Source organism: Cebidichthys violaceus, unplaced genomic scaffold (assembly GCF_023349555.1).
Source record: "Cebidichthys violaceus isolate CVI_PGR_0920_01 unplaced genomic scaffold, fCebVio1.0.p SCAF_1, whole genome shotgun sequence".
Classification (NCBI taxonomy): Eukaryota; Metazoa; Chordata; class Actinopteri; order Perciformes; family Stichaeidae; genus Cebidichthys; species Cebidichthys violaceus.
This window is the reverse complement of record NW_027176262.1, coordinates 17959674-17985337: the sequence shown is the minus strand read 5'-3', so window position 1 is coordinate 17985337 and position 25664 is coordinate 17959674. Positions and strand designations below refer to the sequence as shown.

The 25664-nt window shown below is 42.8% G+C and overlaps 1 protein-coding gene across 2 annotated transcripts in view; it reads left to right on the top strand.

The window, feature by feature from the left end:
- The window catches only part of LOC137874367 (spectrin beta chain, non-erythrocytic 4), a 78293-nt gene that overhangs the window by 48589 nt on the left and 4040 nt on the right, over positions 1 to 25664 (top strand). For both annotated transcript variants that reach the window (XM_068713014.1, XM_068713022.1), the window contains 17 exons: positions 6532 to 6795; positions 9561 to 9785; positions 9980 to 10069; positions 10238 to 10516; positions 10620 to 10750; positions 11729 to 11933; positions 12164 to 12409; positions 12983 to 13117; positions 13721 to 13965; positions 14313 to 14451; positions 14729 to 14813; positions 15839 to 16035; positions 16147 to 17213; positions 17518 to 17578; positions 18575 to 18831; positions 23107 to 23274; positions 25558 to 25600. In XM_068713014.1, the coding sequence (XP_068569115.1) occupies positions 6532 to 6795; positions 9561 to 9785; positions 9980 to 10069; positions 10238 to 10516; positions 10620 to 10750; positions 11729 to 11933; positions 12164 to 12409; positions 12983 to 13117; positions 13721 to 13965; positions 14313 to 14451; positions 14729 to 14813; positions 15839 to 16035; positions 16147 to 17213; positions 17518 to 17578; positions 18575 to 18831; positions 23107 to 23274; positions 25558 to 25600 (3837 nt within the window). The remainder of the gene's footprint in view (positions 1 to 6531; positions 6796 to 9560; positions 9786 to 9979; positions 10070 to 10237; positions 10517 to 10619; positions 10751 to 11728; positions 11934 to 12163; positions 12410 to 12982; positions 13118 to 13720; positions 13966 to 14312; positions 14452 to 14728; positions 14814 to 15838; positions 16036 to 16146; positions 17214 to 17517; positions 17579 to 18574; positions 18832 to 23106; positions 23275 to 25557; positions 25601 to 25664) is intronic.

The following is a 25664-nucleotide window of genomic DNA, read 5'->3' as shown; positions in this document are numbered from 1 at the left end:
ACAAAAACTACGGCAACCGCAGCCGGTCGTCGTCTAGTTGCTGATTCTGACCTCAATATCTCTCACAGTGATATTATACACAAGCTTCCTCCGCCTGAGCTGCAACCCTGCTGTTCACAAACAGAGCTCAACTTTCACTAGCTGCAAAAAAAGTAATTCTAGTCTTCATTCTAGTAAGATTTCAAAGAAACTACAGTTTTAACAGTAAACCTTAAACATGATTTCTGCAAGAGGGTCGTGGTTCCACAACTGATTCAATTCTTATTATTGTGGATGAACTTTGTGGGGTACATTAAGTTCATATCAGTTAGGAAAGTGCAGTGAAATGAAATTAATCCCAACAGAGTGTTTTGTCCTTTACCTCCCAAATCCTGGAGCACTCTGATGCTCTCAGTAAAAAAAAAAAAAAAAGACACACTCAGGGTGGCTGAAAAAGATGAAAAAGGGTTCAGTCTGTCTCCAGTCAAAGTGATGCTTTTACAGCAGCACAGAGGAGAGGAGGGCACTTTTTTTAGGTAGATGGGTGCTCACAGTGCTCGTCTCCCGGCTCGAGATGGGCACCTTCTGGGAAATATGTCCTCTCACTGTGTGTGTGTGTGTGTGTGTGTGTGTGTGTGTGTGTGTGTGTGTGTGTGTGTGTGTGTGTGTAGTAAGTGCATATCTCTAACCTCCACTCTGTTAGCCAGAACAGGCTGCTCGTATGATGCCTTTTTTTTTTAATACCTCAGTTCTGCCGTAACAACATGACCAGTGATGAATTTAACAAAATATCCCCGGTACAAAAATGTAGTTGGGCAAAATCTCAGTTCATGCTGTATGTGTTTGGTGAACAATTTTATTTTCTCTTCCACTTAACATCATAACCAATAATACATATTATGAGTGAAACATGAGGATGATTTCCAGGTGATCTTTTCTTTAGCTGTATCCCACAACCATACTACATACAAATTATATTATAGACAATAAATACTATGTAGTAATCACTATAGTTTCTTGTTGAAGCGTTTAGTTTGTTAAAAAAGATCATGCTATCCCAATTTATACATGGAATAATGCAATACGTGTATTGTCCGCTGTCAATCAAACTGCCACTTTGGAATGTCACTTCTCTGTTTCTTTTGGGAATTGCATTTCATGTGCACACTTCAAATATTTTGTGTGCATTCTATTTGCTTTGAGTATAAATCTGAGTAAACGCACTGCGTGCTGCTTTGACTTAGTACATAGTATGGACAGCTATTGCTGCTGCTATTGCGTGCATCACTTCCTGTTTCCTAGAGGATTTCCCTGAGGAAAGAGCTATGCACTACTGAGTTCTCTACTACGAGCAGAATATGGTTTGTAAATGTCATCAATAATCCGTTTTTAGAAGCCTAAGCTGCATCCTGGATGTTTCAGAGGTTTTTCGCTGTTTGGTCGGACGAGCAGATTTCTTTTTCACACTGTGAGTAAATATTGACACTATAGCTGCAGTGGCCTGAACATGACAGACACTGTGACCTGCCAGAGTGTCAGCGGTGACGCTCAGGAGCAGATGTCTGCTGTAATATACAGACCAGACAGCAGAATAAGGACGGCCCATCTGTTACTGTCAGCAGCAGTGTGTCAGGAGTCCTCGCTCCCTGAATCATCTTCAATCACAGGAGGGTAGCTCTTCCTTATTAGTATGATTACTAAAAGACAGTAGTGTTGTATTGTTACAAGATAGGGTTTTAGAGGACTACTTCCTGTCTTTTTTCCAAGATGTTTTCTTTTTCTGCATTTTCGCCTTCATAGGACAGTTGACAGGAAATGAGGGGAGAGAGGGGAATGACTTGCAACAAAGTTATGACCACGTTAGACAGGGGGACATTAAATGGGTACCCCAATGACTACCATGAAGTGGGGCATTTTATAAGACACAGAATAAAAAAGAATGGTCAAAATCAATTCAAGCGGTCTGAGTTTAAATCAAGCTCCAAAAAACACTTGGCCCTTTAATTCCCACAATGCAACTTGGTAGCGGGGTAATCCCCAATGTCTTTCAAATTCCATGTCCCCAGTGTGTAAGGCAGGCCAGATTTACATGTCACCAAGCTCAAGCCAAGATCACTTTGATGACAGTAGAGAACACAAAATTGTATTTACAGCGAGCAAACTGATCTTCACGTCTAAAGTCAGTCAAATGCTTCTTAAAGGTGCAATGTGTAATTTCTGGCCACATTCTCCAAACAAGTAGGGGGCAGCGTTTCATCTCTACTACTGGGTCCATACAATGTCAATTTACACTAATCAGTTATAAAAAAAAAAAATGTAAAAAACAGCTACTACTGACTAACGGCAGGCAAGAGTACGCAACATTCAGCCAAACTGCTGAAACTCTTGAGAGAGGGTCATAATAACACTGCTATCTTATAATCTTCAGGCATCGGCCTCTAGTTCACGTTAGCCGTCGGTGTGTTTACTGTGACACTAACCGGGGGCTATGCGGTCCATGTGTGTTTTCATAGTTTGTTGATTGGATTAAATCTAAAGAGGCAGGAACCTGAAAAGCCAGGAAACTACTACACCTGGAGGAAAGCGGGTTGACCCCCCCAGCGCTGGAGTTCGCGCTGGCTGAATTTGAGCTAACCGCTAACTGAAAGTCTGTCTTCTGCGTTGGAGGACGAGACAAAATTACGAGTAATTTTCTTTCCATTTCTGACACTTTAGATTCAATCCAGTAAACAAACAATCAATCGAAACGTGCATGTGTATCTTCAACATCAAGCGCTCGGGGCATCCCTACTTCTTCGTACACTGGTGTTGGACTGAGGGACGCTACAGTGACTCATTGTCGCCTCTCGGGGTATAAGTGGTATGAAAAGACAGGACAGGCCTGGGGTTAGCTGGTTAGCGTGCTCGTTTCAGTAGATGCACAATACAGAGACGTCAACACTGATAATGTTAGTTCATCTGAATGTTTCAAACTACAATTCCTGCCAGATCTTTTTACACATTGCAACTTTAAACTTTCCAAAGAAAACTTAGCACTCAACATGGATTTTTCTCTTTCACGGTTTTTGGATCAGTTTACCTGACGGATCTCTGCCGACACTGTTTAGCAGTGAAACATCATGATCCTTTTTGAACTGCAGGGCTGAGTGTGTGCGAGGGCGGAGTAGCAGCTCTGAGTCGGTGGGTGAAGCTGCTCGAAGCCAACGCAGCCCGCCCACTCACCACAGAGGACGGCACGTATCAGCAGCATGCAGGGAAACGCTACACCAGAGCGAAAGCTGACGTAACGCACCAACAGAGAGAACAATGGGTGGTGTAGTGTAGCCTACTGTACAGCTTTTAATTCCCCTCTATGTGTCCGTGAGATGCATTATAACCCCAGTCGTCTCGGAGTTAATTGCAGCTTCTTCTTCTTCTGCTACTTCTTTTTCTTCTTCACTTGTACTCGGCTGGTGCAGGACATAAAACCAATAGTGGTTGTATTTTAAAAATTTTTCATTGTAACCTTCTTTTAATGTAGGAAATAGGATTTCATGTCACGTCATTTATGCAATAGAAATATATTTTCCATATATGGAGATCTGGTACTTTACCATACATTTAGCAATACATTTGCAAGACATTGTGGAATGTATTAAACGTGGTATTTGCAAAATATCTGACATTGGATAATATAATTATTGCCACTTTGTTACCACTAAGTTGTCAAATGATTTACCATATATGATGTTTGTTACACAGTAACCTACCATAAGAAAAATATATTATGTTTCATTGTTTGACACACCCTTGAACATCATAACAAACTAAATTGCCCTTTATTGCAAAATATAGTTCAAGATAAATTCAGATATACTTTCATAGATTCTGATATATTTTGTAGTATGTGACATCCACCGATGATGACTCAGCATGCTTTTATAATACTCACATTAACCCCTTGCAGCTACTGTGGCGTAACCAGAGACATCTTTAACCGTTCTCACACAGCCGGTCCGGGGGTTTGGACCTGAAACCTCTTCCTCATCTCAGTGTCGTCCCAGTTTCCAGTCATCAGGCCGCTCTGTGTGCCTGTGGATTTTATCATAACCTGAGTGAATCAGGCGGCAGGATGTTGTCCTCGCTGGATGATGATGAGTCACTGCTCAAAGTTATTCCACCTATTATTCCAGTCTCGGTGAAATTTCAGTCTTCAATATTATTCAATATTCAGAATATTTAAATTATTTGTTCTTGAAATTTCAAAATCTTGTGTAGTCTCAAGTTCTGTGACTGACTTTGGTGATCTACTTCACTTTTCCTCCAGCACCATCATGAGGTTGACATCTGTGGTTTTGAGTGAAACATCTGAACTGTTTTGGTGGAATGCCAATATGATTTGGTGCACATTTAAGACCCCCCATCAGGATCAACTGAAGTCACTTTGGTGATCCTCTGAAATTCATCCATCATCAGGCCAGAGGAGTTATTAATGTGAATCCTGTTTTCACATGTACAGGCAGTAGCAGCCATATTGTAAAATTAATCTATTGTCTTTTAAAAAGGGGGATGAATATAGAGACTCTGAAGGAATTACAGCTTTGTAATAGTTACTGTATATGTCTGTGTGTATATGTGTGTGTGTGTGTGTGTGTGTGTGTGTGTGTGTGTGTGTGTGTGTGTGTGTGTGTATATATATATATATATATATATATATATATATATATATATATATGTAATTTATTTTTCTTTGTTTGTTTCCTTTTTGTTTTCTGTGACTCTCCTTTTCTCTTCAACATATGCACATACAAACACACAGGCAGCAAAATACGAATTACAATTGGATGGGGGAAGGATTCCACTGTGGGGGAGGCAAGATACAGAAAAAGAGGAAGGGAGCAGGTGTACATAAGGAAGTGTGTGTGTGTGTGTGTGTGTGTGTGTGTGTGTGTGTGTGTGTGTGTGTGTATAAAGGGGGTTCAGAACAAGATGAGGTACAAAAGGGGGCAGGAATATGAAAAAGAGAGGACGGAGAGAGAGAAGGGGGAAGGGGAGTGTGTGGTAATTTATGAGGCATTTCAATACGACAAGGTTTAATCTCTTCACACACACAAACAGACACACACACATCCCAGCCCAGTTCCACTGTGTCTGCACATAATTATCCCGACATAAGATCCAGTGAATATTTGTGGATTTGCTGAAACAGAGAAAAGAGACCCAGATTCTGGATTTATGCCTCCTTATGAAGAATGAGAGAAAGTATTCACAATTGAGAAGCTCAAACCAACTTATAAATGACTTATGATTACTAGATGATTAAAATTGATGCCAAATCATTTTTCTTATGAATTAATCAAATAATACACTCTTCCTTTTCACTTCCTTCTCTTGGACGCCACAGCGGAAGAAACTCACCTGATAGAAACTTTAGTCTCATGCTATTAAAGCAGATGATGTGATTAGATTTTGGAGTATCATTTGGCACACATTTGCATAGTGATGAGGAAAAAGTGATTAACATGAAACTGATTTATGCTTAAAGATTATGAGTTTATGTTCCTACTTGTCTCTACAGAGCACACAGACTCACTGATTGAGGTTGGTAGTGACCTTATTATCATAACCGGTCATGTTGAATATTGCACAGTGATTATGGCGTGACATTCGGTAGTTTAAGTGCATTTAGTGTACCTGAAGTGTTGTATGTGCTTTTGACTCTTCTCTCCATGTTCACTAGTTACATGGGCCGTATTCAGATTCATATTTTCTCGGGAGCAGAAGCACGCTAACCTGGGAAATTGACATGTTTTTAAGGCTTAAGTTCCGCTACAATCAAAACGCATTGGTCATATTTCAAGCAACACTAAATGCAACCCTTAGAAATATGTATAAACATATGGGTTTCCAACCTGACTGCTTTAGTTTATCATTTGGTGGTATTATTCATTATTAAGGCAAAAGAACGACATTTATGTTGAACTTCGCTAAAGCCGCGTGGAATATGAAATGTCAAGTTCATTGCCTATAATCTGTCTTCCATTGTATATGCCATTGTTTAAACAACCGAAATTCATTGAAGCGTGTCATTTGGAGTTTTAAAAAATCATTCTATTAAGTTGAGACGGATTTTATATTTTGTTACGTTCAGAGTGTGATGTCTGTAATAGCCAAGCATTGTTAGACATAGTATTAAAGTCAATGAACACTAAACATTTTAACATTTCTGTATTTTTACGTCAGAATTTCAAACATTGTGCAACGTGCATCCAAGCCAGTACAGTCGGATGCATGTAGAACAATCCTACATGGTCAACGTGCTCATTTTAAGAACAATGAATGGATGTGAATGGCAATGACATGTAGTGTTAAAAGAGCTTTGAGTGATCGTAGGATTAGAAAAGCGTTATACAAGTATAAGTCCGTTTACCATTTTATTATCGGCCTATTTGTGATTGGGATTAAACCCTAATCTGTATGTCATTATCGCCTTTAATGGTCTCCTGCTAAAACATGAAAAGTCTGACCTCTGTGTTACCGCTCTTCCATTTCTCTCTCATCCCGTCCATCCAGGAGGGCCAGCAGCTGATCCAGGAGAAGCCGGAGCTCAGCGCGGTGGTCCGGAGGAAGCTGGAGGAGATCAGGGAGTGCTGGCAGGATCTGGAGAGCACCACCCAGGCCAAAGCCCGCCAGCTCTTTGAGGCCAACAAGGCTGACCTGCTGGTGCAGAGCTACGAAAGCCTGGACCAGAGACTGGGCCAACTGGAGGGTCAGCTTGCCTATGTGGACCAGGGCCAGGACCTCACCACTGTCAACAAGCAGCTGAAGAAACTACATGTACGTAGGATTTAAAAAAACACAAATAACCAGAAACCCTTTGGTTAAAATCGTGTGTCTCTAAAAGATCTCTTCAAAGGCTGCTTAAGCAGAGTGTTGATCAGTTCAGCTACATAATGATTTGACCTCTTTAGTTGTTTTTTTGCTTGATTCATTATCACAGGAGGCCTAGAAACTTAGATTTTTTTTTTAAAAGCAACAACAAACATTTTAAAAAAAGTTTATATTTGTTCAACAGAAAAACCTTTTTCTGTACCCCAGCTGTAGGCTTCAGATTATCACTACAAAGTCATTCATATTTAAATGTACAGGAAAGACAAATAAGTTCACCGTAGCTTCTTTTTTCTGTTTTTAAGGTTTACATACGTTTATTATTGGGGAGGATTCTGCTCTTCAAGTAGATGGCACTGATGCTCTTTTCTGGGTTGTTTTTTGTTGTAGACCATTTCTCATCTTAATAAGCATCCAACGAGATAACAAGTATCTGTCTTTCCTTTATGATTTACTGATGCATTGATATATATATATATATATATATATATATATATATATATATATATACATACATACATACATACATACATACATACATACATACATACATACATACATATATATATATATATATATATATATATATATATATATATATATATATATATGTGTATATGTGTATATATATATATATATATATATATATATATATATATGTATATATATATATATATATATATATATATATGTATATATATATATATATATATATATATGTATATATATATATATATATATATATATACTGTATATATACAGGTGCAGTCCAACTAACCAAAACTTAATCAACGCAAAATGAAAACATTACCATAGAGCTTTCAGTTGACCCCAATTTCATCCTCATGCATGGAGGGTGTAGACAGCCATGTGTCTACTCGCACACAGATGACTGCAGAGGTTCAAATAACTCCATATTTTATAATCCAGTAGGTTTAAATTTCAGTTAGTAAACATGACATAAAAACATCCTTTTGGTATCACTTTCTATGACGTCCGTGCCTATAATGCTATTGTAAACATGCATTATAATATGCTTATAGCACTGTATTATTATAGATATAAGCACTCATAAATATTCATAAATAATTAATAACAATATAAGTATTTCATAATTCCTTATAAGATCAAGTAGCATAAGAATTCATAACTGCTGGTCACTCACTGGACATTTTATAGCATCATTGTATATAATAATTCCCATATGATTTATTACATTATAATCTTTTTTAAAGGAATTTTAATCAATGTTATAATGCATTTTAATGTGATTATAAGTTGTTGTTTTTCTTTAAGTAGTAAAAGTTTAAGTAAAAAAATATTTTATGTTTTGTGTGTTCTTGCAAAGATTTTTTTTTTTTACTTAAAGCAAACAATGACAACTTAGAGTAACTTCTAATCACATTATAAAGCATTATAACAGTGTTTTTAAGCCTTATAATGGTGTTAATGAAGCATTATAACAGTGAATATAATGCATTATACAAAAGACTATAATGTGTTACAACTATGGGAATTATTATACATTACGATCTTGAGTCAGTTATAAAGTAATATGATGCTTGACCTAATAAGTCACAATAAGACGCTTTGTATTGAGTTATGATTATTGTAATAAAGCAGGGGTCTGGGACTGTGGGCCTCCTCTCAGACAAAGCTTCCATTCACCTCTGTTATAAAGCATTATTTATTGTGTCAATAACTATACTTCCACACTGCTATAATCTGATATAACACAGTATAAGTATGTTTATAATGCATTATAGACAGGGTCGTAACAGAAGTTGTTACCGTCCTTTTTTTCTGTACATGTGATGTTGGGATGTAACTCGTCGCTTGCCCTCCAACAGTGATGGTTTGGAGGAGTGCGAGTCTTTACACAGCAAACAGCAAGCAGGTGTGACCTGGGCTGGTTCACAGATTCATCCTTTCATTACTTCATCATTTCACCGGACATGTCTCACTCTCCTCTCCCACAGCATTCTGCTTACAGCTTCCTTTAACAGGCCATTAGCACTGCTTTACCTCATCATCATAACTCCAAACCAAACTCCACTGGCCAGCATCCATCCTGGCAAGGGGTACAGTAGACTTCACCACACTTCATGTCTATCAGTTATTCTTTCGCTCCACTGGGTTATTTTTAGTCTCATCTTTGCTCTCATGTCCATCTTTTATGAAATAATGACATGTCAGTGAACTGAACAGGAGCGATATATCAACATGTATTAGAAAATGAATGATAGATATAATTATATAATTGCTATGCAATTAAAACAGAGATTGTAGTTATTGCCATTTTTACTTTGATGCTTTAATTTCAGGCGTTACAAGCAACAAATTATTAATAGATTCTTATGGTGATTGTGTTACCCTGTCTCTTTTACATATACACTATGTGTATATATATTTATAGGAACAGTGTGTAGGCATTAGGGGGATTTATTAACGGAGATTAGGTTCAAAATTTACGACTATGTTTTCATTAGTGAACAATCACCTGAAACTAAGAATCATCAAAAGTCAAAACAACACCAAACTACATTTCTGTCACATTCCTCACATCTCATTCATCCCATCTTTATTTTGTCCCACGTGACACCATGTCTTCTGACCTTCCTCCATCCCTCTCTCCTAATCAAAACATTCTCTTTTCCCTCCATCCATTTTGATAACTTTCACTCTACTCCCTTTCTCCTCATCCTCCTCCGTAGACCATGGAGAGCCAGATGGAGGTGTGGTATAAGGAGGTGGGGCAGCTCCAGGTGCAGGTGGCCTCTATCCCACAGCAGACACAGATCAAGGAGACGGTTGCCGGCCGCCAAGCCGTTGTGGAGGCCAGGATGGTGCGTCTGATCGAGCCGCTGAAGGAGAGACGACGCATCCTGCTGGCGTCGAAGGAAGTTCACCAAGTCGGGCGAGACCTGGAGGATGAGATTGTGAGTTTGACCGTCGTTCCCGAGCACACACGATCTTAAACAATCCTAAAATGAATGTTCAACCCTGTTGGAGTCCCCAAAAATAATTTTGATAGATCTACATCTTAATTAGATACACAGATTCACCCACGGTAAGTGAGGTGTACATGTGCACAAAGTGTTGACTGCTGCGTGTCATATTGTCTTGGTTGTAGTTGTGGGTCCAGGAGCGCCTCCCATGGGCCATGTCTCAGGAGCACGGCTCCTCTCTGCAGGCAGTCCAGCAGCTCATGAAGAAGAACCAGGTAAGAAAAGCAGAATAGCCCTCCATACCCGCTCACCCACCTTATTATGTACTGTCCTTATTTTGCTCCTGGTCAACAGATTGTGTTATTATCAGTGTGTTTTATACAACATAGAAAAAGATAATAGATTAAAAATCAAAGCAGTCACCTCCTTTGTCTCTCTTCCAGACCCTTCAGAGGGAGCTGCAGGGCCACAGGAGCAGGATTGACGACGTCCTGGAGAGGGCGGGGATCATCGCCTCCATACGCAGCCCGGAGGCCGACTGCGTCAGGGCGGGCCACGACCAGCTGGCTCAGCTGTGGGCTCTGCTTTGGGCCGAGACCGAGAGGAGGCAGCTGATCCTGGACGCCATGTACCAGGCCCAGCAGTACTACTTCGACACGGCCGAGGTGGAGGCCTGGCTGAGCGAGCAGGAGCTGCACATGATGAACGAGGAGAAGGGGAAGGTGCGTTTGCATAAAAATGTCATCGTAACTACCCTGATTGCGGTGTGTGTTATTTTTAAAGTGAGACTCCTTTCTTGTGTGTGTTTTGTCTCACTCCCAACAGGACGAGCCGAGCACACTGCAGCTGCTGAAGAAACACTTGATCCTGGAACACACCATCGAGGACTACGCCGAGACCGTCGGCCTGCTGTCACAGCAGTGTCGACAGCTGCTGGAGATGGGCCATCCAGACTGGTGAGCATGTAAACACACACACACACACACACACACACACAATCTAACAGGGATTTTCAGTCACCACAAAATACATGACAGGAATGCTCTTAATTTTCTGCATTATGGCCACAATAGAAAGTGTTGGATTTCAGAAGTTAGTTGCAAAAATTCAACCATTAAAACTCTTAAAAAAGTTTACATAATCTCAGGGATTTTTCCAAATTCTTTTTCAGTTAATCTTGCTGGTTATTTTTGACATTTTGAGGACAAATATGGGGACTCAACTGTCATCCCAAAGTACAGTTTTTTAGCACGTATCATTGTTCACGAGTGATGTGGTGTCTTGACTAACCCTGACAAGATAATCATTTAATTACTGTATTAAAAAAATGCTTGTTTGTTTTCTTGTCTTTTTTTTCTTGCATTTTCAGCTTTTGAAAATGAAGTTAGTTACTGTTCAAACCAACATTTCAGAATAAAGAAGAAATGTGATCCAAGTGACTCCAACTGCCGAATTATTGTCTGTATCAGAAGAGTGGTTTGAGTATTTCAAAAACTGCTGATCTCCTGATTTTAAAACCGGACTCTAAAGTTGACAGAAAATTGTGCAAAAAAACATCCATCCAGCGTCTGTTTTGTGGACGAAAACACTTCTTTTAATAGAAGGAATGGCCAGACGGGTCCATGCTGACAGGACGGCGGCAGTAACTCAAATAACCAGGCGTTACAATGTGGAGGAAACTGAGGCTACAGCGGGCACAGACTCACCAAAACCGGAGAGTAGAAGGCACAAACATTGTCTGGTCTGACAAATCTGGATTTCTGCTACAACATGCCGACAGTACAGTCATTTTAGGGTCTCCTACTGAGTATTAGATAGTTGTGAAGCTTATAAAGTGGCCACTTAGTGGAGACTGTATGTAATGATCTGAAAAGCGTCCCTGGTTTTTTATTTTGCCCTGACCTGATACGCTGTTCACCTCTCTTTTTCCACAGCGAGCAGATCAGCAAGCGCCAGTCGCAGATCGACCGCCTGTACGTGTCTCTGAAGGACCTGGTGGAGGAAAGGAAGAGCCGCCTGGAGCAGCAGTACTGGCTCTACCAGCTCAACAGGGAGGTGGACGAGCTGGAGCAGTGGATCGCTCAGAGGGAGGTGGTTGCCAGCTCGCCGGAACTGGGTCAAGACTACGAGCATGTCACCGTAAGTGTGTCGACAGACGGCGCCTGCGGGTGAATAATAGATTGAAGAAACACTTTTTATAAAGTCGAAATCCAAAAATCAGCAAGTTACAGCTGTTAATTATACCAACATTAAACCATTAGTATTTATTCATTTACAGCAGCTAATGTGTGGATAACCAACTCATCGAAGAGCAGATGGAAAATTGACTCCCTCCTTACATTTCCTTTCCCCCCTCTTAACACCTCCAGGTCCTGCAGGAGAAGTTCACAGAGTTTGCGTCAGAGACGGGCAGCGTGGGGCAGGAGCGGGTGACAGCCGTCAACCAGATGGTGGACGAGCTCATCGACTACGGCCACTCGGAGGCCGCCACCATCGCCGAGTGGAAGGACGGGGTGAACGAGGCCTGGGCCGACCTGCTGGAGCTCATGGAGACCCGGGCGCAGATGCTCGCCGCCTCACACCAGCTGCACAAGTTCTTCTCCGACTGCAGAGAGGTGAGGGCGAAACAAAACACAGATATGACATGGTGGTTTTTACCGTATAGGGCAATATAATATGGTGCTATTATTCCACCTTATTGATCTCTGAGGGGTTATCCTATGCATCACAACATGTACAATACATAAGGATAATTATTTTATGTTTTTAAGTATCAGATTTCTTTAGACCGACCTGTTTAATGTCTTCATACATCTTACATTCTAGCATTTTCCAGTGCAAGAAGACACTGTTCACCTCAGTTTAGTGTAACCAAGGCCTTCACTGTGGTGAAAAAAGCAAAAATCGTTACGACGATGCAATATGACAAGAAACTTGTTGTAGAGGACAAATATTGTAGGTACAAAATGCCAACAGACATTTTATCAGGAGTTCATTTTTGTATATTTTTGTAATAGATTTTATAGATTTATGGGCATTCCTTAACCCACAGAGGAGAGTACAATTGTTCACAGGCAGTTAAGCTTCCTAATCGCAGAAGGACATACCACACAGACATTGTCTAAAACGCAGACCACACACTGTATACACGGAACACTTCTGTACCGCTTCACGTTCTTCTTCTTCAGGTGTTGGCCCAGATCGAGGACAAGCACCGACGGCTGCCAGAGGTTCGGGCTCGGCAGGGCAGCACCGCTAACACCAACACCCTGCAGAGACTCCTGCACAGCTTCGAGCAGGACATTCAGCTGCTCGTCACGCAAGTACAGCAGCATAAACATTAACAGACAGCATGTAAAATGATCTGCTGCAGTGTTCACTCACCTCAAGGCTCGTGTAGGGAAATCAGTAGAATCAGTAAGATAGCAACGTTTAAAATCCCAAATTCACATAGACTAAATAGCCTGTCCCAGTTTAGAGACATTTTGTTGCTACAGATATGACGGTAATTTTGATGTGATTCATTTTCTTTTATTTCAAACTGTAAATTAGATTTTTTAAAGATAGAACTTAATATGGATTGATAGTAAAACATATTTGATGTCTGAGTCTGAATCTTCGTGGCAAAACTACCATCTTACTCTGCATTTCATTTTGCATCATCTAGTCTCTGTCATGCACCTGGGGAACAAAAAAAGAGTGTTTTTATACTTTACTGTAGAACGAAATGAAATCACAGCTGCTCCTCGTCAACTCCAGTGACACAGCCTGCACCATTTGGCCCTGACTAAACACAGCTGTCAGAGCAGCTGTGTTTAGTGCGTCATTTGGAAAAAAACACTCTTTCTATTTAAAAAAAAAAATTCAGTTTCTTCCTCGCTCGGGCTTAGCATCTTCCTAAAATCTGCTCCCCCCCACTCTGCCAGGTGCGTCAGCTGCAGGAGAGTGCGGCCCAGCTGAGGACGGTGTACGCCGGCGAGAAGGCCGAAGCCATAGCGTGCCGCGAGCACGAAGTGATGCAGTTGTGGAAAGAGCTGCTGACGTCCTGCGAGGAGTGTCGGGTGCAGATCACCACCGAGACGGACAAGCTGAGGTTCTTCAGCATGGTCCGAGATCAGATCATGTGGATGGAATCGATCATCTGTCAGATAGGGACAGGAGAGAAGCCCAGGTATCTGCACTAAATCAGGTTATAACATACTGTATGCTTTATAGCAAATAGGGTTTGACCTTTTAAACCCTGTTATGTGTTGTTCGTTTGCATCACGACTGAGGAAAAATTTGGTTGAATATGACTGGACAACTACCAGGCCGATTCTAAGCTAACAAAAACAGATTCGTAGTTTCAGGTATTTATACATTAATAAAAACGTAGTTCTGCTAATAACCCCCTAGTTGCTACACACTTTAGACTAAAGATCTGATTAAAGGTTTCTCTGAGCAACACACTAGTTAAAAACCAAGCAGGTGTTTTGGTGTACCGATGAGCTGAGTCTCTGCTCTCTGTGGGTCCTGCAGGGACGTGTCCTCAGTGGAGGTGCTGATGAATTACCACCAGAGTCTGCAGAGCGAAGTGGAGGCTCGCAGCCGGAGCACCCTGGAGTGTATCGAGATGGGCAAAACTCTGCTGGCTGCTCGAAACCCAGCAGCTGAAGAGGTGAGACCAGGAGACATGAAAATGATTATGGACTTCAGTTAATAATCTACAATGGACACTGGAGCAGTGCATTATAATTATATTTATAATTTAGATGTTTTATTTACATTTAAGACAAACAGACCAGACAGGAAGTCACACATGAACTGCAAAAAAAAACTACAAAAATACAACTGAACTCAAATTAAAAACTAGGCCCATACTCTAAATATACACAACAATAGAACCTGGTAACATTGTTGAACATTGTTCTGATGTCGCTGATTTTGATTCTCAGATCAAGGAGAGGCTGGACAAGGTGGTTGCTAAGCAATATGAGCTGTCTGAGAAGTGGGACAAGCACTGGGATTTCCTACAGCAATGTGAGCACACACACATGCACAAACACACACACACACACACACACACACAGGACTGTAGTCAAGGCCAAGTTAATCAAGTCCAAGTCAAGTCCAGGACCAGGTCCAGTCAAGTCTGAATCAAGACCAAAGGCCTGGTCCAGAGCAAATCAAGTCCTGTTCAAAGCAATAGTGTCTTTCCAGTGTTAATATAGTGATTAAGGCGTTAGAATGGACAGACATAATCTATCCATAAACAAAATTGATCCTCTAACATCAAACTAATCAATGGAGAGAATTTAGGTTTGAGGACCAATACAGTCTAACGTTACATTCATTAAACCTTGAATTTGATCTGGTATTTGCTACTGACTGTTCGAACTCGTGACCAACCCCAACATGTCCACAAGCTGGGACTTTTTCATTTTCAATTCATTTGTTGAGATTATTATTTATGCAAATAGCACGGACGCAGGAAGTCGTGGTGCTGTGGTCTCCTAAAACAAAAAAAACAACAACACCAACTAGGTTTAAAAGAATTTGGGTTTTCCCCTTTTCTTCTTGGGATATAGTCTATATGTGTAGTATACAAGTGGGAGGATTGGCTTTGTTTTGTATATGTTTATTGTCATATGCCTTTAGTTCATTGTTCCTTATGAGAGAGAGAGAGAGAGAGAGAGAGAGAGAGAGAGAGAGAGAGAGAGAGACCAGCATGGGTTGAAGTTTTCTAGCCGCGTTGCTGTTGAGTGCGCATAGAGGAAACACTGTGCTGGTAGAATCAGCCAACGTTCTGTACAACTGATCTCAAATCAGCAGCCAGGAATAACTTGGCCAGTTCTCAATAGCCTTGCCGGAGACCGAGACAAATTAGAGTCTGACACACACACACACACACACCTACTATCTTTCATAAATAAACATAAATGTTCACACAGAGATACACATATAAAGTAGAAATACACATATAATGTTTCGAGGGAAGAATGTAAAACAGTAGTTTCTTCACGTGCTTGTGAGTATCATTTCTCTCTCCCCTCTCCTCCCCTCAGTGTTGGAGGTTCACCAGTTTGCCCAGGAGGCGGTGGTGGCGGAGGCGTGGCTGACCGCTCAGGAGCCGCTCATCAGCAGCAACGAGCTGGGCGCGAGTGTAGACGAGGTGGAGCAGCTGATCCGTCGGCACGAAGCCTTCCGCAAAGCCGCCGCCACCTGGGAGGAGCGATTCAGCTCGCTGCGGCGACTCACCACGGTAATATCATCCTCACCATCATCATTTAGTATCATTCACTCATGTCAAAACCCTCAGTGACTCTTTGTCTAAAAGTTTGATTTTAAAGTTTGTTTCGTTTTCTTTCCGCAGGTAGAAAAGTTGAAAGCCGAGCAAAGCAAACTACCGCCGACCCCTCTGCTGGGCCGTAAAGTCTTCCTGGACCCCCAAGATGCCTTGCCCAGTGCGTCCAACCTCCCTCGTCTCCCGATCTCCCCCGTCATGAGACAGACCATCTACGAGCAGAACGAAGCCAACTCCCCTCCCTCGCCGTCGCCCGCCACGCCCACACCCTCTCCCTCGTCCGTGGCTCGTCGCCTGGGGTCGACAGTCGCCAACTACACCCCTGTGATGAACGGCTCCAGCTACCGCCACACGCTGGAGGCGCGGCACGGCGGCGTGGTGGGCGTGGCCGCGGGGCTGGGCGTGGCCGCGGGGCTGGGCCAGCCCGCGCCTTCCTCGATCGCCTCGGTTGCCACAGCGGCCATGCTGGTTTCGGCCAACCAGGCGCGAGAGAGCGTCGGCACGGCGAGAGACCAGGCGACCAAGCCGATGAGTCACCTCCATCCAGCGCAGGCGGCGAGGACGCTGGAGGCGAAAACATCCCCGTATCTGCGGCAAGCCAAAATCAAACACATGGACGACGCGGTGACGCCACTGATCGTGGCCAGTCGGCTGGAGAAAGCGAGGGAGAGGGAGAGGGAGAGGGAGAGAGACATGATGATGGGGGAGATAGGGACGGAGAGAGCGGAGGTGGCTGTGATGGCCGAGGTGGTGCTCCAGGAGCCGAGCAGGGAGCGCCTGCACAGCGAGCCCACCAGAGGGCCGCGGGGGTCCAGGACCGACCCGCTGGGCCAGGCTGAGCCCCAGGTCCAGACCCACGGCCACCACAGGATAGAGCGGCAGCTGTCCAGTGAGCAGCTGATCCAGGCACGCAGGGACGAGCTGCCTCAGGAGGTGTGGAGGGAACAGGCCGAGAGGCGGGAGAGACGGACGCTGGAGAGGCAAACGTCCAGCGAGCACGAGGGCCACGGGGGCCACGGGGGCCACGGGGGCCACGAGGGCCGGCGGAGAGAGAGGGACCGACACCGGCCGGACAGACAGGAATCCAGTGAGCATGACACCGGGAAAGAGCACTCAGACAGACGCTCAGCAGGAGGGTGAGGCTTTGAGTGTACTGAGGTGTCTTTTAGGTCATGCTGTCTAACGTGTTATGTAGCACACAGAGTGGTTGTCTAATCTCAGGGGACACCAGGAGCTGGTTATACAGCATATGAATGGAGGTTTTGTTAAAGACATTTTCCTAATTCATTTTTTGACGTTGGAATTAATTTCCACTTCAAAAATATCTTGTCATTAAAAAAAACACAAATGTGTGACATTACAGTTGGATAATCTAGCAGGAAAGCAAAGCAAAACATTTTATCTAATGTGATTCTCTAATTTGCATTTCTTTTTCGACAGAGAAAAGAGATCCACCATGGCAGAAATTGTAGAGCAGCTGCAAGAAAGAGAAGCAGCACAGGTCTGTAGATTTATGTGCTGTGCATTTCATCCAAATTCACTGTGTGCAACAACTCACAGTGTTTATTTTAGTTGCATGTTGTAGCTCATCTGGGTGTTTTTTTTAACACGGGTCAATATAAAATACAAAACATACCTACTGTCCCACCACTAAATCACAGTTCTTTCTAGGTTTTGGTTTCGCATTATTTTTTTCACAACACTTCTTTGTGATGGTGTCTCCAGTTTACACCAGGTTGAATATTTTGAAGTTTTGACCTCTCACATGCTCTTCTACGTTGGCTTGAGAAACTCTCATCTCAGAAAAAGAAAAGCGGCCAACATCTCTTAGCACAGCAGCTGGATTCTCGCGATTATCACAAGATCACGCAAAAATCCGGCTTTGTCTGACTTCAAGTAACACGCTTGTGTCTGGCCCACCAGTGTTCAAACCAGTCAGCATCCTACTAGGCGCTGCTGGCAGCTACGGGCGCGGTTTAGGTGTGTGTGACACGACACGGCGAGGGCGACTGTTTGTTCAAAGAAACAATGGCGGCTCCTGAAGAGGGTTAGCGTAGATGCTACTATAGTATATTTTTTCATTGAAAGAAGAAGAAAGAACGCCACTAAAGGTTTTTGTCAAAGACAGACAGACAGACAGACAGACGATTCAATCACCCCCTTTTTTAAAGGGCCTGTCCCTTTTGCAAACAATTTCCAATGCTTCTCAGATTACAATGTCTTCACACACCTCAAGATCAGATGTTGTCTTTTCAGGCAGCGAGTTGGTCACAGTAACATACAGTATCATGTGAATTGGATGATCCTGGGAGATAAGTCAGTCTGGTTACTGGTTAGAGTGATCCGTGATAACCCGTCAGCAGGAATCACAGGGAGAACATACATGCTTTAGATGATGAAAATGTAAAACTGATGTATTGATACGAAAGGCCATAGAAGACTCAAATACTTTTAAACATGAACCATGAATCCTTATTGGCGCCACCCCCACCTCCAGGCCCGTGGCGAGGTGCCCCGCCTGCCCAACGGGGTACCGGAGAAGCCTTCCCGTCTCGACCGTCCCCGAGCTCGAGACAGGCCGAAACCGCGGCGTCGACCGCGACCCAAAGAGGCGGGAGAGACTACGCGTCGGTCCAGATCCGCTCCGGCCCAGAGCAGCCCGGCGGTCCCCCAGCCGCCCGCACACACCGCACACCACGAGGGCTTCCTTTTCCGCAAGCTGGACATCGAGACCCTGAAGAAGAGCACCAATAGGTGGGTGTTCAGGGTCATAATCATGAGCGTAACATCTGGACTAGCAGATGATAGAAGTAGTAGAGAGGGAGGATGGACACTGGTGTCATGATTATCAGGCTTAAGGGTCTCTGATCAATTACTTACCATTGATTTACCAGAAAACAGAAATTCACATATTGTCAAGTAAGTTCACATTAAATGATACCAACAGGTTTTTACATTCCGCAGTCGATTGTTGTTGATTTTTAAATAGTATTTGAAACTCGTGTTGACTGCGGCAGACGTTGCATCTCCGTTGTCTGTTTCTCATGACATCACTGCCCCCTCCCTTTGTTGATTAAGCAATGGCGACAGGGGCATGACTCAAGCATGCTAAGCTAACACACTCGGCTGACGCCGCCCGCGTCTGACACGTTAAACAGATGCATGACTGACACACGAGGCCTCATTGGTTGGTCCCACCGTGAGGGTCAACAACACGATATGAGCAGCACTCACTCAGCTAAGCTTTGGATTCCTTAGCAGACATACTGTGTGTCTTTAGAAGCATGCATACATTAAGGTTTACTCATGTTTACACTCAAGGGATGCTACGACGCTAACGTGTTTGACCCATTTTGTTTACTAGATAACACTTAAGAAACAATTCTACATTCTGCAAAGTGGAAGTAAGAGGTCCGTTTTATCTGCTTCCAAAGAATTTGAAATTTATATTGAATTTGAATTTGATAATGATATACAAAGAATTCACAAGTCATGTGATACAACGGAAAGATTTATCAGAAAAGAAGTAGATATCATTCACTATTTGTTTGGTCTTCAATTTCTAACCAGTAAAAATAGAAAGTGGTTCTTTTTTTTTAAACATAGTAAGAGCTGTATGAATATAGAAATCACAGTGGCTGTTGGTTGATAATTGATAATAACAATAATCCTATTAATTATAAATCAGTACAATTTTCAACAAAAAAAAATGTATTAACTTCCTTCTCAGACATAAAAAATGCAGTCTAATGTGTTCTACGGATGGATATTCCCCCAAAAAAATGTATAAATGAATGTTTTAATTGAATTAATTAACTAAAAAATAAATAAATAAAGACTAAAACCAGCAAGTATTAATAAACAACAGGGACAAAGTTGTAAAAGCTACATTAAAGTCATGTTAATGCACTGTAGCTTCTGAATATTTAATGTATGTCATCTCTGATCACCAGGATCAGAACGTGAAGACAACAGTTACATGAATTAAAACGGCATCCAGCAGAAATGTCACTGCATGTGAAAACATCTTGCATGTTGCTTAACGATGCCTCCTGGTCTAACACGAGCCCACAGAATAGAGCACAACAGAGATGGCTGGCTGGCAGACTGGCTGGTGAATGCCGTGGGAGTGGAGGCTGACGGAGCTGCGATGGCGTACACTGCCTTGTGCCCAGTCGCTTAGCCTACACACACACACACACACACACACACACACACACACACACACACTCACTACATGGCCTCCATAGATGACCGCCCCGCTTCCTCCAGAGAGACACCAACGGCAACGTCTGTCTCTGCACTGCCCTCTAGTGGCTGGGCTGACCACGCACAGCTAAACCCCCCCCCCCCCCCCCTTCCAGCTGTGGATGAGTCCCACTCACTGCCCACTCAAGGCAGTGGATGAATGTCTCGTATATGTACATGCCCTGTAATGTACATGGCAAGGTAAAGCATAATCCTGAATGGCTTCAATCTGGACAAGTGTGAATCTCCAAACGGCTCCTCATTCGGGCGTATTGTATGCTCACTTTTTGCTTTGTGTTCAACTTTGATTGGAGGAGTAGATCTGTGGGGTGGGCGGGCCCTCGGTCCATTTTCCTCCAATCAATACGGAGAAAGAGAGGATACAGTTAGTCTGAGAGGAAGGATTGAGGTTCAACCTGTCTACATAGCTACATGACGAGGCACTGAGTATGTTTATGTGCACATTAATATTCTGGTATTATTCAGGATGAGTGTTCCTATTAAGAGGCTACGGTGCATGTGAACGGTGTGTGTACTCTGTATAGTGATACTAGATGAACTGTATACTGATGAACTGAATGACAAACTGACCGCATATCATGGTATAAAAATCCGTTAGTTTCACGTTTAGGTTTTGCATCACTTTTGGCTTCATTGCTCAGTTAATTGTTTTTTTTTCTGAAAAGCTGAAATGGGTTATTGAGGGTTTCTGTCCATATTCTGAGATAAATCTACTACTGTAACATATAGTTATATCTGGTTATATATAAGTACGACAAGTAGTACCGTGTGCATAAACACTCTGGTACAAGTAAAAGTCCTGCTCTCAGAATGTTACTTAAGTAAAAGTACATAGGTCAAAAGTACTCATTATGCACAATGGTGTATTTCAGAATCATTTATATTTTACATTACTGGATTAAAATATTGATGCATTAACTGTCTTATCTTAACCTGTATAGTCAACATCATTCGTTGATTTATATTTTTATTATTAATCTCAATCCGCAAAGCAACTAGTAACTAAATGATCAAATACATAAAAAGTACAATATTTGCCCCTGACATTTTTTTCTTCAACTCCACTACATCTCACAGTTCTACTTAAGTGGTGTAATTAGGTTAATGTACTTAGTTACTTTCTGCCATCTGCTCTCCTGTCTTAAAAATAGACACGCTTTGGCCATAGAGCCGCCTCTCCTGTGCACCAAAAAACCTCAGAATGAGAGGAGAGAGTTGACCCAGTCGTGTCCGGGGGAAAGAGGGCCACACTGAACTGCAAGTCCAGTTCTGTAGCAAGCCTTCCAGAGTATTTTGCGTCATGTCATGTGGCGTTCCAGTCAGTTGGTATTTGGACGCGGGTTGTAGCGGCAGTCACATTGTGGGATATTATTCCTGAATTTCTAACAGACGTTTGATGTCTCTGGTCACAGCGCCATCGAAGACACTTCTTTTTCATGACAGACACCCGGTAAGAAGGGTCGTCATCGTGGAACACCGGGAAAATAATGGTTGACAAAACTCTGGGTCAGTTTGATTTGAAGTCAAGCTACTATTACTAAAGTCAAGGACAGCATTTGTTGTCTTTATTAGAATTATGTGATTATTTTATATTCTATATTTTTAGCCATGGCTGGATGGCATCGTGTTTTTTGAAGTTGAACGCAATCTCTCTTCAGATTTGGCACAAACGTCCACTTGCACTCGAAGATGAACTGATAAGATTTTGACCTCACGTCCGTCTCATTCTTGTTAAACGCGATATCTCAGAACGACCTGAGGGAATTTCTTACAATATGGCACAGACGTCCACCTGGACTCAGGGATGGTGGTCAAAGGTCACTTTGGTCTCATAAATTAAATTTTTGGCTAATTATGACAATTTCACACAGAAGTGGATTAAAACTGCAACTTGACTGGCTGGCGAGGGCATACAACCGCAACGCAGTAATTGTAGTTACTTCTGCACTATTTTATGTCTTAGATTCTCTTTTTTTTTGAGGATTTTATGTTTATGAGCATTATTTAAGGGACCCTGAGATCTTATATTTTCATTATTTCTCTAATGGCTGTGCAGATGCCAATAAAGAACCTGAACACATGAAACTAGTGCTAACATCAGTAATGTATCACAGTATCACATGCACCGTCGGTCTTCTCCAGTCTAAGCTCGCTCTCTATTGTTACAAAGAGGTATTTGAAATCGGGATATGAAGCTGCACGCAGACAGCTTGCTCTGAATAATACCTATAATTGGGCGTAAGCTTATTAATGGGAATGCCGTGTGCATGTAAACACGCTCACAGAGGCAAAAGGAGCATGACTCTTGACTTTTAAGTTGCGTTTGCTGCCAAAATGCCATTTAACCAAACTCTCCCCTCTTCTCCCCTCTCTTCCTCGGTGCTACTGGCTGCTCCTCTCGTCTCCTCCAAGGTAAGTCATATATGAGCCCCGCGCACAGAGACACACAAACTGAACGTAGCCTCCCTCCCCATCCCTCCATCCTCCGTCCGTTCGTCTGTCCGTCCGTCCGTCTGTGTTTGTTCAGCAGTGTGTTTCCTCCTCCCTTCTTGGCGCCGGTCCATCCCGCCCACCTACCTGTCTGCTCTGGTCAGGTGAGTGAGGTGTTAGCTTAGCGAGAGCGACTCCGCAGCTCTTCCTGACTCCTCCCGTCTCCCCCTCCCCGACCACCACCTTTCCCATACTCCTTTCCCCCTCCTGCTCCTCCTCCACTACTCCCCCACCCCCCCTCACCCCTCCCGCCTTCCCACACCACAGCAGGTCATGGGTCAACCTGTACTGCGTGCTGAACAAAGGGGAGATGGGCTTCTACAAGGACGCCAAGAACACCGCCACGTCCTACAACAACGAGCCGCTGCTCAACCTCTCCCACTGCCACTGCGACGTCACCAACGGCTACAAGAAGAAGAAGAACGTCTTCACGCTCAAGTGAGAGGCTGTTTTCATTCTCACGTTTACTCTGCTCTTTTTTTGCAGAATTGGATTATATATGGAATATACAATTGTTAGTAACCAGGTTTCACACCATTTGCGACAGATTCAACGTGAAATCAATGTGATCAGTTGATTTAATCAGCACAACAAGTGAAGAGAGTTACAAAGTGGAGACGACTATGAAGTAGCTATATCTTTAGCTGCTGCTGGTTTTCTTCACTATTTTCCCACAGGTAAAATTGAAAAAAAGCCGTGTTCCAGTTAGCGATTAAGCTACCAATGCAGTTAGCGATCTAGCCAGCTTCTGGAGTTTCCCACACAAGCACAGTGTATACAAACATTTTCAGACCCAGAAAAATATTTTACGTCAGTTTGTATACTTTAATACACTTTAGTTACTAGTAACAATGCTAAATCTCTGGGTCTTGGTTTGATATCGGTCAGTGCAAATCCCGTCCAACAACGCACTTGGAGTGGTTTTAAGGAACACTCGTGCAGACTGAAAGGCGACTCATGGATTGGGAAGTGTTGGTGATGCTTCAAATATCTGTAGTTTAATTTGATACAATTTATACGGGTGCTGCTGCTTCAAGTTAAAATCTGGTGACACCAATGTGCCAAACGGTTCTAGTCCCTGGATGGTGATGATGACAGTATTTTGGATTTAAAGGAACAGTGTGTAGGATTTGCCGGCATCTAGCGGTATGGTTGCAGATTGCAAACAACTGAATACCCCTCTGCTCGCTCCTCCTCCTCCTCCTCCTCAACATGAGCCACCGAGTAGAGTACAATCAGAATCAGCTGTATTGGCCATGTATGCCTACGCATACATGGAATTTGACATATATAAAAAATAAAACAAGGGCAACAAAAAAAAGTAGAACAGATGTAGGTATAAACATTTAACAACTATGTACAATATAAGTATAAATATACAATATATCCAAAAAAGTCTATATATATATATATATATATATATATATATATATATATATATATATATATATATATATATAGGAACATAAAAAACAACAATGGCAATAGAATTGAAGTGATAGTGCAAGTGGTGGTAATAGTGCAAACTACAGAGGTAGTGCAGTATGACTTATTTATTGTTCATCAGAGTGACGGCCAGTGGAAAGAAGCTGTTCCTGTGTCTGGTGGTTTTGGCGTGCAGAGCTCTGTAGCGCCTACCAGAGGAGAGGAGTTGGAACAGCTTGTGTCCAGGGTGTGAAGGGTCTGCAGTGATCTTTCCTGCCTGTTTCCTGACTCTGGAGGTGTACAAGTCCAAGATGGAGGGCAGGCTGAAACCAATAATTCTCTCTGCAGACCTGACAATTCGTTGTAGTCTGTTTCTGTCCTGTTTGGTGGCTGATCCAAACCACACAGTGATGGAAGAACAGAGAACAGACTGGATGATGGCTGAGTAAAACAGGATCAGCAGCTCCTGAGGCAGGTTGAACTTCCTGAGCTGCCTCCAGCCTGTACGCAGACTCATCACCGTCCCTGATTAGGCCGATGACCGTTGTGTCATCTGCGAACTTCAGGAGTTTAACAGACGGGTCCTCTGAGGTGCAGTCGTTGGTGTAGAGGGAGAAGAGCAGTGGGGAGAGCACACATCCCTGGGGGGCGCCAATGCTGATAGTCCAGTGCTGGATATGATTTTTCCCAGCCTCACCTGCTGCGTCCTGTCTGTCAGGAAGTGTGTGATCCACTGACAGGTGGAGGCTGACACAGTGAACTGGGAGAGTTTGGGTTTGAGTATTTCCGGGATGATGGTGAGCTGAAGTCCACAAACAGAACTCGCTCAGAGGCCTTCTTTACCGTAATAAGAATACTTTAGGAGCAACGTAAGTCAAACGGAGGCTGGCGACACCACGGTTTTGCGGCTCTCGTTACCGCAGTTGCACAAGCGTGTCAGAGAACTACCGTGGCCTTTAGGTTACATAAAAACACTAAATGAGCAAGTGTTTGGTTTGTCCGTTCTGGGCTACTGTAGAAACATGACATGGCGGTCTCTGTGAAGAAGACCCGCTTCCTATGTAGAAATGAAGGGCTCATTCTAAGCTAACAAAAATACGATTCTTTGTTTCAGGTGATTATTCACGAAAGAAAACATTATGAATATTATGTTCCATTACTGCTAATAGAGCCCCCGAAATGCTACACACTTATAACCTACTTAACCGTCTAGTGAGCAACTCCTGCTTCAGGGTCTCACCAAACATGTTTTGCACTACACTGTTCCTAAGTTTTATTTCTCTCCTCTTATTGCAGAACGAAGGACGGCAGTGAGTTTTTGTTTCACGCAAAAGATGAGGTAAGACATTTTTAATGTTTCTAATTACATCTCAAAATAGCAGTGGCTTTATTTGATCACATAA